The 14446-nt window shown below is 44.0% G+C and overlaps 1 protein-coding gene across 7 annotated transcripts in view; it reads left to right on the forward strand.

Moving 5' to 3' along the window:
• Positions 1–14446, forward strand: part of TBC1D31 (TBC1 domain family member 31) — a 64125-nt gene that overhangs the window by 16155 nt on the left and 33524 nt on the right. For all 7 annotated transcript variants that reach the window (XM_070075448.1, XM_070075446.1, XM_070075447.1 and 4 more), the window contains 6 exons: positions 4169–4320; positions 5471–5630; positions 6517–6717; positions 7658–7837; positions 13816–13895; positions 13974–14120. In XM_070075448.1, coding sequence (XP_069931549.1) covers positions 4169–4320; positions 5471–5630; positions 6517–6717; positions 7658–7837; positions 13816–13895; positions 13974–14120 — 920 coding nt within the window. The remainder of the gene's footprint in view (positions 1–4168; positions 4321–5470; positions 5631–6516; positions 6718–7657; positions 7838–13815; positions 13896–13973; positions 14121–14446) is intronic.

Raw genomic sequence — 14446 nt, forward strand, 5'->3', positions numbered from 1 at the left:
ATGTGGGAGACCAGGATGGAGTTCCTGGCTGTTGGCTTCAGCCTGGTCCAGACCTGGCTGTTGCAGCCTTTTGGGAAGTGAACCAGCGGAGGGAAGTTCTCTCTTCATCTGTCTCTCCCTCTCTGTCTTTGCCACTCTGCCCTTCAAATAAATAAATAAATAGATCCCTTTTTAGAAATTGATGTGTTAACTGTCATTTCAAACTTTATCATGACAAGTGTAGCATTTATTAATGATTTAAAAATGTTTAATCCAACTAGTAGCAAAATATGATCTGACCTGAATTCATTTAGCAGCAAAGTCTTAACTGAGTTGACGTGAGGCTGAAACATGAGTGTATTTCAGTATGGGGTATTTCCCCAGGTTCCTGGAGGCTCTCCACAATGCTGTCAAATATGTTCTCTCACCATTCTAAAATCGCAACTAATTCTGAAACATATCTGGGCCCTAGAGTTTCAGATAAGAAATTATGAATCTTTAATTTCAAGTCGTTTTTAAAGAAGCTGCCACTCTAACTTCTTTCCACTGATTTTTGTATGTAGTAATAGCAGTAATTAGTAGTAGTAGATACCAGTTGTTGAGTGCCTACTATATACTTTTTTATAATTTACATAATTATTTTTAAGCTTAAATAATACTTTATATGATTATTTTTAAGCTGAAATGATGCTAAAGATAGATACTATTATTCATACTTTACAAGAGGGGAAACTAAAGTTCAGAAATATTATAATGTGCAGTGTCACATAGCTTATGAGAGAGAGCAGTTTGAGGCCAGCTCTGTAGTGTAGCCAGTAAAACCACCACCACCAATTCTGGCATCCCATATGTTCGAGTACCTGCTGCTCTACTTCCAATCCATTTGCCTGCTAATGTACCTGAGAGAGCAGCAGAAGGTAGCCCAAGTGCTTGGGGCCTTGTACCTATGTGGGAGACCTGGACATAGCTCCAGGCTCCTGGCTTTGGACTGGCCCAGCCTCCAGCTATTGTGGCTATCTCGGGAGTGAACCAGCTGATGGAAGACCTTTCTCTCTCTCTTTCTCTCTGTAGCTCTGCCTTTCAAATAAATAAACAATTAAAAAAAAAAAAAAAGAGCAATTTGAATCCAAACCTTACTCCAAAGCCAGTCCGTTGTACCGTCTACTTATCAGGTAAACCAGTTACTCTTCTTCAAAATCGTAAATTTTGATTCTTTTGTTGATGTTAGAGATAGGATATTGAGCTCTTTAGTTAGAGATTTTGAAACAGATCCTAGGATTTGTGGTTACTGTGGTTCAATATATATTAAAAAAGTGTCTGTGATGAGTATCAGAAAACATTTAATTGAATGTGTTATTGAACTTTATCTAGTCTCTGCATACAATGTATACTCACTAAATTTCTTGTGCATTTGACCTTAACTTCCTGGCGTTACTACTCAGAACTCTTTAAACTTTGAAAAGAGCTCATGTGTTCTACAAGGAACATCTGCAGCTCCATCCTTGAGCTCATCACCACAAAAGTATGTTTCATTATGTTTTAGAAGTTTTTCCTGAGTTTTTTTATGTTTGTCAAGAGATGACACTGTCTAAATAATAATGACATGATTCATTAGGAACAATTTTATAACCATTAAAATATGGCAATTAAAATCACAGATCTAGTAATGCATAATCATGCAGGCAATAATCTATCACAACTATTCCCCTAAAATAGCAGTTGATGCTCATTAACTCGTGAGCTTTGCTTTTCCCAGTAGGAATAAACTTTATTACTTTTCTGGGAAAATGATTGCTAATTATAATAAGAATTTTTTAAGTCACTTCTTGACATCAATTTTGAAATAGTGGTTTTTTTAAAAAAAAAAGATTTATTAATTTATTTGAAAGGCAGAGTTACAGAGACAGAGACAGATCTTCCACCTGCTGTTCACTCCGCACATGTCCACAACAGCCATTCCTGGGCCAGGCTGAAGCAGGAACTCCAAAAGGGTCTTCTACATGGGTAGCAGAGACCCAAGTACTTAGGCTAACATCCACTGCCTTCTCTCGTGTGTTAACAGGAAGCTGGATCAGAAGCCAAGTGGTTAAGTGGTTGGGAGTTGAGCCAGCACTCTAACATGGGATACAACTAATGTGGCTTAACCCATTGTGTCACAACACCTACCCCTGGGATGGTGTTTTAATGCATTCATTATAGATTATAATGTGTTCACTATAAGTTTTTCTATAAAGGTCTTCATATTGTGAATCTTCCCAACTCAGCGAATCTCTTAGCCAAAGGTCTACCAGATATTACCTTTGGCAAAGTGAGCCAAGGACAAAAGTGAGGAGTGGATCATGCCCCTGCCTGATTTGTTAGCATCAGATGAACTTATCATTTTTAATTGTGTTTTTTTGGCATTAATCCTGAGTAGATTATTGTTATTATTTCATTGGAGAGAGCAAAAGAAAGATGCCCATCTGCTGGTTTATACCCCACATGTCCACAGGCCAGGACAGGACCTGCTGAAGCCCGGAGTCAGGAACTGAAGCCACCTCGGTCTCCCATGTGGCTGGCAGGAGCCTAGGTTTGAGCTATCACTGCTGCTTCCTAGGGTCTAAATTAGCTGGAGACTGGAGCCAGGACCTGGAGCCAAGTAGCAAACCCAGGTTTTCTGTGGTAGGACACTTACCTTAACTGATGTCTTATGCTCTAGGCCAAATACATACCCCCTGTGTAGATACTTTAATTACCCAGTATATTCTGTGGTGCATTATACATTTGTGTGTTGTATAAAGACAACACACAAAAAAATTAAACCATTGAAGATTTTTTAAAAAAAGATATATTTTTCTTTATTTGAAAGAGTTATAGAGAGAGGTAGAGACAGAGAGAGAGTGGTTTTCCATCTGCTGGATCACTCCCCAAATGAAAACAGCCAGAACTGAGGCGTTCCAAAGCCAGGAACCAGGAGCTCCTCTGGGTCCCCCACAGGGGTGCAGGGGCCCAAGGACTTGAGCCATCCTACACTGCTTTCCCAGGTGCATTAACAGAGTTCTGGGTCCGAAGTGAAGCAGCTGGGACTTGAACCAGTGCCCATTTGGGATGCTGGTGCTGCACACCGGGGCGCTGGCTCCACCATTGAAGATATCATGGGAAAGTGTTGATCAATTTCAATTAAAATTTTGTGCTGTCAAGCAGAAGCATTTATTGCTTATGTAATAAAAAAAATGGAAATTAGAATAAATTAGTGACTTCTTTAAAAAAAGATTTATTTATTTGAAAGGCAGAATTACAGAAAAGAAGAGAGGAGGAGACAGAGATTTTCCATCTGCTGGTTCACTCACCAAATTGCCACAACAGTCAGAGCTAGGCTGGTCCGAAGCCAGGAGTCAGGAGTTTCATCCAGGTCTCTCCCTTGGGTGCAGGGGCCCAAGCACTTGGGCCATCTTCTGCTGCCTTCCCAGGCTCATTAGCAGGGAGCTGGATCTGGAGTGGAGCAGTGGCACCCATATGGGATGCCAACAGCACTGCGGGCAGCAGCTTTACCCACTACACCACAAAGCTGGCCCCAAATAGTGACGTTTTCAACCATGCTATCAACTTCATTCTCAGATATATTGAATCTCTAATAAAATATCATATATGCACTTTAAACTTGTTCTGCTTATGATCCTTGACATACATTTACCTGAAACATATTGTCCATTATTCTGTAAGTAAGTTCACTAAAGAGAGATACCTATTTTAAAGCTGCAGAAACATGTTTTACAGTATCTCTAAGCAGTTTCTATTCCCAGCAGCAAGGTATGGTCCATTCCCTATATTGTCACCAACATTTGGTATTTTTTAACATTTATCCATAGTTAATATTTAATATAGTGTTTTTAAACAAAGTTGAAACTCAAAATGATACCTTATTTTCATCTAAATCTTTTAATATAAGGTAAATGTTTATAAATTGTTACTTAGAATTCTGTGAATTGCCTCGTCATAAGTCACCTATTTTTTAATTAAATGGGTTTATCATTTATTTTTAGTACATAATAGTATCTGAAACAGTATTAGTCCTTGCATTTTAAATATATTTTCCTCCAGCTTAAGAACAGGTAATTTGAAAAAAAGATTGACTACTTTTTGTCATTTTAAATTTAAAGAGGGCTCTATGAATTATGTGAAAAATAACTTTTTCTGTCTCCCTCTTTAGGTTTTCTTTCTACCACTAAGTAATACCATCCTCAGCTGTTTTAAAGACAATTCCATTTTTGCCTGGGAATGTGATACTCTGTTTTGCAAATATCAATTACCAGCTCCACCCGAAAGCTCCAGTATATTATACAAAGTGTTTGCTGTGACCAGGTAATGTACATTTTTTTTTTTTTTTTTAATTTTTGACAGGCAGAGTGGACAGTGAGAGAGAGAGACAGAGAGAGAAAGGTCTTCCTTTGCCGTTGGTTCACCCTCCAATGGCCGCCGCTGCAGCCGGCGCACCGCGCTGATCCGATGGCAGGAGCCAGGATCCAGGTGCTTTTCCTGGTCTCCCATGGGGTGCAGGGCCCAAGCACCTGGGCCATCCTCCACTGCACTCCCTGGCCATAGCAGAGAGCTGGCCTGGAAGAGGGGCAACCGGGACAGAATCCGGCGCCCCGACCGGGACTAGAACCCGGTGTGCCGGCGCCGCAAGGTGGAGGATTAGCCTATTGAGCCACGGCGCCGGCTCAGGTAATGTACATTTTAAGACGTTCAGAAATAAAAAAAATAATAACATTGGATTCCAGCTTTGTTTTTTCATTTGAAAGACAGGGAGAAGCAACCAAGGGTCTCTTTGCCTTGGTTTGTTCCCCAGATTCCTGCAGTAGCTGGGGCTGGCCCATGCCAAAGCCTGGAGCCTGGATTTCAATCCTGGTCTCCCAAGTGGGTGCCAGGGACCCAGGTACTTGAGCTTTTACCACTAAGCAGAGCAGCCAGGACACGAACGGGCACCCATATGGGATGCTGGCATTGCAGGCAGTGGCATTACCTGCTACGCCACAATGCTGGCCCCCATCATAGTCCTTTCTCAACACTTTGATACAGCCGGTCTGGAATACTGACCAGCACTGAATTCTTCCTCTACATTATGTCGCCCATTAATGTCATTCAGGTAGCAGATATTTTCTCATCACCTCCTTAGATTTATTTATTTGAGATGCTGCAAAAGACAAAGACCATCCACTGGTTCACTTCCGAGATGTTCACAGTGACCAGGGTTAGGCCAGGGCCCAAGCTAGGAGCCAGGAACTCGGTCCCAGTCTCCCATGTGGGTGTCAGGAACCCAGCTTCTTGAGCCATTGCTGCCACCCTCCAGGATCTGCTTTAGCAGAGCTGGAGTCAGAGCTCAGTCACATGTGACTAGTGATGACCACATGGGACAGCATGCATACAGACGTTTTTATCATCACAGAAAGTTCTGTTGGACAGTGTTGTTATAAACAATCCAGCGAGTCTTCCCTGTTGTTTTGTCATCTAGAGATGGCCGAATCCTGGCTGCTGGAGGCAAATCAAATCATCTTCACTTGTGGTGCTTAGAAGCTACACAGCTCTTTAGAATTATCCAGATGCCTACAAAAGTTCGAGCCATTCGCCATCTAGAATTTCTTCCTGATAGCTTTGATGCTGGTTCCAATCAGGTCAGTAACGAAAATGCAATTTCTGAACTTCTGAACTATATTAGCTCTTATTTAATTTATATCCCAACATAAGAATTTGAAATTATTAGCATATTATTTTAAACAGACTATGGAATTAGAAAAAATTTCAAAATTTTATGTTATTTATATTATTGACAAATTATCCTTTTAAAAATCAATATATTGGGGCCGGCGCCGCGGCTCAATAGGCTAATCCTCCGCCTTGCGGCGCCGGCACACCAGGTTCTAGTCCCGGTCAGGGCACCGGATTCTGTCCCGGTTGCCCCTCTTCCAGGCCAGCTCTCTGCTGTGGCCCGGGAGTGCAGTGGAGGATGGCCCAAGTCCTTGGGCCCTGCACCCGCATGGGAGACCAGGAGAAGCACCTGGCTCCTGCCTTCAGATCAGCGCAATGTGCCGGCCACAGCGCACTGGCGCAGCGGCCATTGGAGGGTGAACCAACGGCAAAGGAAGACCTTTCTCTCTGTCTCTCTCTCTCACTGTCCACCCTGCCTGTCCAAAAAAAAAAAAAAAAATCAATATGTTGGGGCCGGCACTGTGGCTTAGTGGGTGCCAATTCAAGTCCCGGCTGCTCCACTTCTGATCCAGCTCGCTGCTATGGCTTGGGAGAGCAGTAGAAGATGGCCCAAGTCCTTGGGCCCCTGCACCCACGTGGGAGACGTGGTAGGGTATTCAATAGTTATATTAAATACATTTTCAACTTATGATAAATTGATTTGGATCTAACCCCATCATAAGTTGAGGAGTATTTGTGTGTGTGTGTGTGTGTTTGTAAATATATAACATGCGTATGTATGTATATGTGTATGTGAGTATAGTTTGAAACATTTGATTTTCAAATGTTTTGGGGAACTCTGCCGCCTCTTAGGTTCTTGGAGTGCTGAGTCAAGATGGTATTATGAGATTTGTCAACATACAGACTTGTAAACTTCTTTTTGAAGTTGGGAGCCTTGATGATGGAATTAGCTCATCAGTGATTAGCCCACACGGACGGTACATTGCATCTATTATGGAGAATGGCAGTCTGAACATATATTCAGTTCAGGCTTTAACACAAGAAATAAACAAGGTATGTTATCAAGTAAACCAGTTTTAGGGAATATCTAAATACCATGTCATTTAGGATAAAATCTTTACGCTGCTGTTCTGATTTCCATGGAAATTGTCCATTTTCTTGGCTGTATTCTGTGACTCTTACGCCCACAAGTCGCGTCTGCAGCCTTGATTTCTCGCCTGTGTTCTATTCTTAAATTACTACCTTCTTCAAGGACATACATCTCTGTTAAGTGTCCTTGTCTCATTCAAAGTATCGTTTCTCAAACACTCTTCAAACCCAATTTCTTCATTTCTGTTTCACTCTTTCTCCCCGTCTCGTAGGCTAGAAACCACAGAGCTTTTTGATTGTCCCTGTTCCTTTGTTTTCTAAATTTAGTCAATATTAGATCTTATAATTTCAACTTGAACTATTGATTTATGTGCTTACTGTGCCCCATCTCCATCATAGCCTCTCTAATTTTGTCTGCCTGTCTAATCTTTTTCCCCATACTTAGAACTTCTCTCATTATCTCTCGCGATATCATTCTTATTATCTATTATCCACACTGTGCATTTCATCTAAAATGCACTCCTCAATCCTCTTCTAACTGCCTTTTCTTCTGAGGTTTATCACCATACTCGTAACTTTACCGTGCAACCGTGAAAGTGCCTGGGTATATGATTTAAGGCCAGCTTTCAAGGAATAATTAAGTTCTACTTATTGCTGTTATAAATCATGTTCTTTTATTATGTTCTCTAGGGAATTTGGCAGAAGTTTGCTTTATTAGTCAAGAAAACATTTTTAGATTCTACTTGAAGAATAATTATACATAGTAAAGCATATTAAATTTATCAAAACAAATTTTGGAAATCATATATTAGCAAGCCTATTTCCCAAGGATATCAATTGGAATATATATAATATAACCTATATTTTTTCTTTTTTCTTTCTTTCTTTTTTTTTTTTTTTTTAGCCACCTCCTCCTTTAGTGAAAGTGATTGAGGATTTGCCTAAGAATAAACTTAGTTCTGGTGATCTTAAGATGAAAGTAACATCAGGAAGAGTTCAGCGTCCAACTTTAAAACCCAGGGAAAGCAAAATACAAACTAGAATATTAAAACAAGACCTGACTAGTAATTTTGAAAATAAAGAGGTAAGAATGCATCATAAATAGACTGTTTTTGGTCATGGTTCTGCTATATGGAGTCTCATGATTTCTAGGTGATTGTCACTCTTCCCTGTTTTGGAAATTAAAGGGAGTATTGTATGAAGAGAAGAGAATTGCAACTGACGTTACAATGCACTTTTAAAACTTTTTAATGGAAGAATTGCGCTGTCCAATATGGTGGCCACGTGTGGCTGATGAGTAGTCTGGACGTGATTAGTTTGAATTGAAATGGCTATAAGTGTGAAGCATACAGTAAGAAAGTGTGAAAATTTAGGATGAACCAAAGAGTGTAAAATATTTTATTTAATGCTTTTTTATGGATTATATGCTGCAATAGTATTTTTATTGTTTTGGGTTAAATGTGTTGCTAAACCTAATTTTACCTGCTTCTCCTTACTCTTGTAATGCAGCTCCTAGAAAATTGTAAATTACATCTGTGGTTCATGTTATGCTTTTCTTAGATAGTATTAGTATAGAAGGTTATAGAAGGAATAGAATTAAAGTGTTCCTCACTCCTTTTTAAGATTTATTTTGAAAAGCAGAACAATAGATGGTGAGGTGGTGGGGAGAGGTGGAGAGATCTTCCCTCCTCTGGTTTGCATCCCAAATGGCCACAGTGGCCAGGGTTGGAACAGGCCAAAACTAAGAGCCTGGAACTCCATCTGGGTCTTCCATGTGGGTGGCTGGGACCCAAATACTTGGGCCATCCTCCACTGCCCTTCCCGGCACACAAGCAGGGAGCTAGGTCAGAAGTGGAGCAACTGGGCCTTGAATCAGCCCTCTGACATCAGATGCTGTATCCCAAGCAGTCTAACCAGCTGTGGCACAACACCAGTCCCTAACGCATCCCTTTCCTGCTCCTTGCTCCCTATCACACTCCTCATTGTGTTCCCTACAGCTAATCAAGGATTACCTGAAGGAAATTTTCAAGGGAATTTCAATGAGTTATTGTTTTCTTCTTCAATTTTTTTATATTTTCCTGATCATATAACTTTGGAATAGAAAGAAAATACATGGGGCCTGTCGCTCCCCCTCTTCGTGGAGGAACGACACAGGACCCTGCGCTGTTCTTTCGTCTGCTCGGCCCTCCCCGGGTTTGCTGGTGGTTCTTCCCGGGTTGGCTACTGTCCCTTCCACCTCCGTGGAAGGGCAGTTCCCCCTGCCACATTCCCCACTTCCGCAGGGGAGCGGCACACCGCCGGCCGGCTCTCTCGGGGGCTGCACAGGTGTTCCCCTTAGATGATCCTCTTAGATGTTCCTGGTGCATGCCGTCTCTCTCCTCCTTTATAGTCCTCCTCTGCCAATCCCAACTCGGCTGCCCACATGCCGAGTACGCTGCTCTCCTCCAATCAGGAGCAAGTCCTACAGTTTATTGGCTGAACTGGAGGCAGCTGTGTAGAAGCTGTTTTCTCCTCTCCCAGCGCCATATTGTGGGAGAGCAGATGCATAGAATAAGTCTTAATTCCAGTAACTTAGTCTAGTCCGAGTTGCTCCCCACAGATCCCCCTTTCTTTTTATTTTTGGCGTTGATACGCGCCTGTCTTCAGTGTCCCGCGGCACACACTCTGCTCTACTTGCTAGAGTTGCCCGCAGGTTCTTACAAGTCCTATCAATCAGGCAAACCGAATCCGGGTCCTCTCTTCACCATGTTGTGAGGAGGTTTTTAGGCGCTGATGCGTGCCTGTCTTCGGTGACCTGCGGCTCATACTCTGGTCGAGCCGCCTGCTGGTGCTTACCGCCTTACTAATCAGGCAGACCGAATCCAAGCCTTCTCATTGCCATATTGTGGGGAGGCCTATTGGTGTTGATTCGTGCCTATCTTCGGTGACCTGCAGCTCATACTCTGGTCGAGCTGCCTACTGGTGCTTACCGCCTTACTAATCAGGCAGACCGAATCCAAGCCTTCTCATTGCGGTATTGTGGGGAGACTATTGATGTTAATAACGTGCCTGTCTTCGGTGACCTGCGCTGCATAAGCTGCTAGCCGCCCGCAGGTGCTCATCGCCTCACTAATCAGGCAGACCGAATCCAAGCTTTCTCATTGCCATGTTGTGGGGAGGCCTTTCTATTTCTCTATTTCTCTATCTCCGGGCATTCCTATTTCTCCCATTTTACTTCTATCTTCCAGCATTCCTATTTCTCTCATTTTACTTCTAAACTTCTGTTTCTCTTATCCCTGCGGCTTCCCGGCACCCGCCCCAAGGCTGCTTCTCGGCGGCTTTCCGGCTCTGAGCCGCTTCAGCCCGCGCCTCTCTCATCTGCGCGGCTTCGCACTAGCCCAGCGTTCCCTATCTACTTGAGCCCCGCACGCTCTGTCTGCGTGCGGCAGCCTCCGCGAGTCACACAGCGTAGCTTACGTCTCCACCACTAGCATTCAATCTAAGTTCCCCGGGCTAACCTGGCGAATTCAACCCAGCTCACGTCTCCGCCCCACGATTTGGCTTCCCGTCCTTTGCTCCCCGGGCTAATCAGACGGATCCCAACCGGGCTTACGTTTCCGCTTCTGGTTTTAACTTTTCGCCCCCCATTCCCGGGCTAACTTGAGAATCCCAAAGTGGCTTTCGTCTCCGCCTCGGCCTGCCCCCCGCGGCTTCAATTTCCCTAACATTTTTCTCTACCCGGTATGTTTCCCCAAGCTTTCCTCCAACAATACTCCTCCCTCATTTCTCCTGGCCTCTCCCCACAGTCCGCATCCGAGTCTGTTTGTTCTAGCTTTCACTTTTGCTTTCGACCTTAGAGATTTCTCCCAGCTTCCCCCCGTAGTCCGTATCTGAGTCTATGCCTAGGCTTTCAATAGCTTCTTCCGGCACCTTTTTCGTCCGGCTTTTCCTTAGGCTGTTTGCTAGTCTCTCTCTCCGATATTTTCCCACTTCTTTCCGTTTCTTCCCTCCTAAGTTTCCTATCCGTCCTAGGTTTCCTATCCGAGTCACGGCACCATTATGTCGCTCCCCCTCTTCGTGGAGGAACGACACTAAGCCCTGCCTAGGCTTCACATCCGAGTCACGGCACCATTATGTCGCTCCCCCTCTTCGTGGAGGAACGACACAGGACCCTGCGCTGTTCTTTCGTCTGCTCGGCCCTCCCCGGGTTTGCTGGTGGTTCTTCCCGGGTTGGCTACTGTCCCTTCCACCTCCGTGGAAGGGCAGTTCCCCCTGCCACATTCCCCACTTCCGCAGGGGAGCGGCACACCGCCAGCCGGCTCTCTCGGGGGCTGCACAGGTGTTCCCCTTAGATGATCCTCTTAGATGTTCCTGGTGCATGCCGTCTCTCTCCTCCTTTATAGTCCTCCTCTGCCAATCCCAACTCGGCTGCCCACACGCCAAGTACACTGCTCTCCTCCAATCAGGAGCAAGTCCTACAGTTTATTGGCTGAACTGGAGGCAGCTGTGTAGAAGCTGTTTTCTCCTCTCCCAGCGCCATATTGTGGGAGAGCAGATGCATAGAATAAGTCTTAATTCCAGTAACTTAGTCTAGTCCGAGTTGCTCCCCACAGGGCCGGCACTGTGGCATAGCAGTTAAAGCCGCTGCTTGCAGTACCAGTATCCTAGATGGGCGTTGGTTTGAGTCCTGGCTGCTCCACTTCCACTGTAGCTTTCTGCTATGGCCTGGGAAAGCAGTAGAAGATGGCCCAAGTCCTTGGGCCCCTGCACCCACGTGGGAGACCAGGAAGAAGCTCCTGGCTCCTGGCTTTGGATCGGCCCAGCTCCCGTCATTGCAGCCATTTGGGGAATGAACCAACGGATGGAAGATCTCTCTCTGCCTGTGTCTCTCTGTAGCTCTGCCTTTCAAATAAAATAAATTTTTTAAAAAAGAAAATATAAATATTACAGGAGAAGTCACTAACATTATTTTCAAGGAATTTGAAAGCTTCTCATTGACAATACATGAATAAATACATACGTGCAAAGAACACGCAACTATACAGCCCAGTGAATTTTCACCAAATGAACACACCCATGAGCCCAGCGCCTTCCCGCTCCCTTCCAGATGCTCTTCCTTTTACCTCGAGAGTAACTGCACTCCTGTTGCCCTGTACATTAGCTTAGTGAACGCTCTCAAGCAGTTTTCCTGAGTGGCTGATTGAACCAATTCACATTCCTATCAGTGTTTGAGAGCTGCTCCATATTCTCGCCAGTACTTGGTATTTTTCATACTAACTTTAATAACATCTTTTTTTCTATTTTTTTTTAAAAGAATTGTTTATTTTATTTGAAAGGCAGAGTTAGAGAGAGAGAGAGGTCTTCCATCTACTGGTTCACTCCCCAGATAGCCACAATGGCCGGAGCTGTGCCAATTCGGAGCCAGGAGCTTTCTCCGCGTCTCCCACATGGGTGCAGGGGCCCAAGGACTTGGGCCATCTTCTGCTGCTCTCCCAGGCCATAGCATAGAGCTGGATCAGAAGTGGAGCAGCCAGAACTAGAACTGGCGCCCATATAGGATGCTGGTGCTTCAGGCCAGGGCTTTAACTTGCTGCGCCACAGCACTGGCCCCGATTCTTGATTTTCTTTACAGAAACCTCTTCATGTAACCCTAAACAAAATTGTTTTAAAAAACTGAATAGCAAGTACAAAGCTGGCTGTGTAAAGATTGGGCAGTGTTGCTGCTATTCAATGAGTGTTCTAAAATGTTCTAAATGCTATCCCTGAGACATGACCCGGCTTCAACTTTCCCAAGAGTTCAAAGGAGCCTTTTCTTTTCTTTCTTTCTTTTTTATTTTTTTATGACAGGCAGAGTTAGACAGTGAGAGAGAGAGACAGAAAGGTCTTCCTTCTGTTGGTTCACCCCACAAATGGCTGCTACAGCAGGCGCACTGTGCCGATCCGAAGCCAGGAGCCAGGTGCTTCCTCCTGGTTTCCCATGTGGGTGCAGGGCCCAAGCATTTGAGCCATCCTCCACCGCCTTCCTGGGCCACAGCAGAGAGCTGGACTGGAAGAGGAGCAACCAGGACAGAATCCAGCGCCCCAACCGGGACTAGAACCCGGGATGCCGGCACCGGGATTAGCCTAGTGAGCCGCGGCGCCAGCCACACAGGAGCCTTTTCTGAGAAAACTAGTGGGTGTGATCATGAGTGGCTCCCAGGAGGTAAAAGGCTCACTGAGGCCAGCGTATCTGGCAGGGCTTTGGTGTAGATCATATCCGGATATCCTACAAAAATATGTAAGACATGGGCTTATTATGAACCCTAGCATGCTGTTAGCAGAGGATCAAAGTAGAACACTTCAGTGCTGTGAAATGCGTGTCTTCAACGAATCTTGATAACAGCATATAGAAAGGAAAATAGGAACTCCATCAGTTCACTGTCAAGACAAGAAAGACACAATTCCGGGGTCCGGTGCTGTGGAGCAGTGTGTTAAAAGCCCTAGCCTGAAGCACTGGTATCCCATACGGGCGCCAGTTCTAGTCCCTGCTGCTGCTCTTCCAATCTAGCTCTCTGCTCTGGCCTGGGAAGGCAATAGAAGATGGCCCGAGTCCTTAGGCCCCTGCACCTGCATGGGAGACCCGAAAGACACTCCTGGCTTCGGATCGGCACAGCTCTGGCCATTGTGGCCATCTATGGAGTAAACCAGCAGATGAAAGACCTCTCTCTGTCCCTGCCTCTGTCTGTAACTCTGTCTTTCAAATAAATAAATCTTAAAAAAAAAAAAAAAGGAAGAAAGAAAGACAGTTCTGGCCAGATGCACCAAGGCTTTCTGTCCTTTGTTGAACCTCGCGGCTAAGACACCCACGTGTCATGTTCTAATGGACCAGTCACAGAAAAAGTTTGCCAGGTCCAGTCTAGGGAAGGTCGTGTGTCATGAACTTTTTTTGCTATACGTATGTACATTTGGGAAAAAGTGAGAAAAGACATCCCGTGATTTCTTTTGTGTTGTATTCCAAAGTTGAAAAGCCACTGTGGCCATATTGTCCTTTGTTCACTTTTCAGTTTTATGATTCTATCACTTACTGACACTATCTTTTTTTAGAATGAATTGTCATATGGATTAAATAAAAAACGTTTACAAATCTTATTAAAAGGCTATGGTGAATATCCAACCAAATACAGGTAAAATTTAAATTCTTTTAGGTTAAATCAGTTTTACTAAAACAAAATGTTTTGGTTAAAATTACGCTTTAATTTCAGAATGTTTATTTGGCGCTCTCTGCTACAACTGCCTGAAAATCATACTGCATTCAGCAGCCTGTTAGATAAGGGTACTCACGTGGCATTTCTCAATCTTCAGAAGAAATACCCCATCAAAAGTAGGAAGCTACTCAGAGTGCTACAGAGGTATGTTCCGCGTATAACAGTAGTGCGGTGAAACCTGCACAGGATCATTGCAGTGGTTTTAAACCCTCTTTTTTTTTTTAAAACATATTGGTCAACTTTGATCATCCTTAGGTGGTATGTTGATTGATTTAGTTTAAAGACCAAAATGTATATATATTATATTTAAGTATTTATGTTGTGTTCTAGAAAATAGAAATCTTTCACATAACCCAGCACGGTGGGGAACGTGCGGCCTCTGGCCTGAACAAGATCCCACAGAATCACCTGGTCTGGCTTCGCCAAGACAGTCACAGGCAAGACTCAAAACTCAGTAAATCAGCAGGCTA

The sequence above is a fragment of the Oryctolagus cuniculus genome, chromosome 6 (assembly GCF_964237555.1).
Source record: "Oryctolagus cuniculus chromosome 6, mOryCun1.1, whole genome shotgun sequence".
Classification (NCBI taxonomy): Eukaryota; Metazoa; Chordata; class Mammalia; order Lagomorpha; family Leporidae; genus Oryctolagus; species Oryctolagus cuniculus.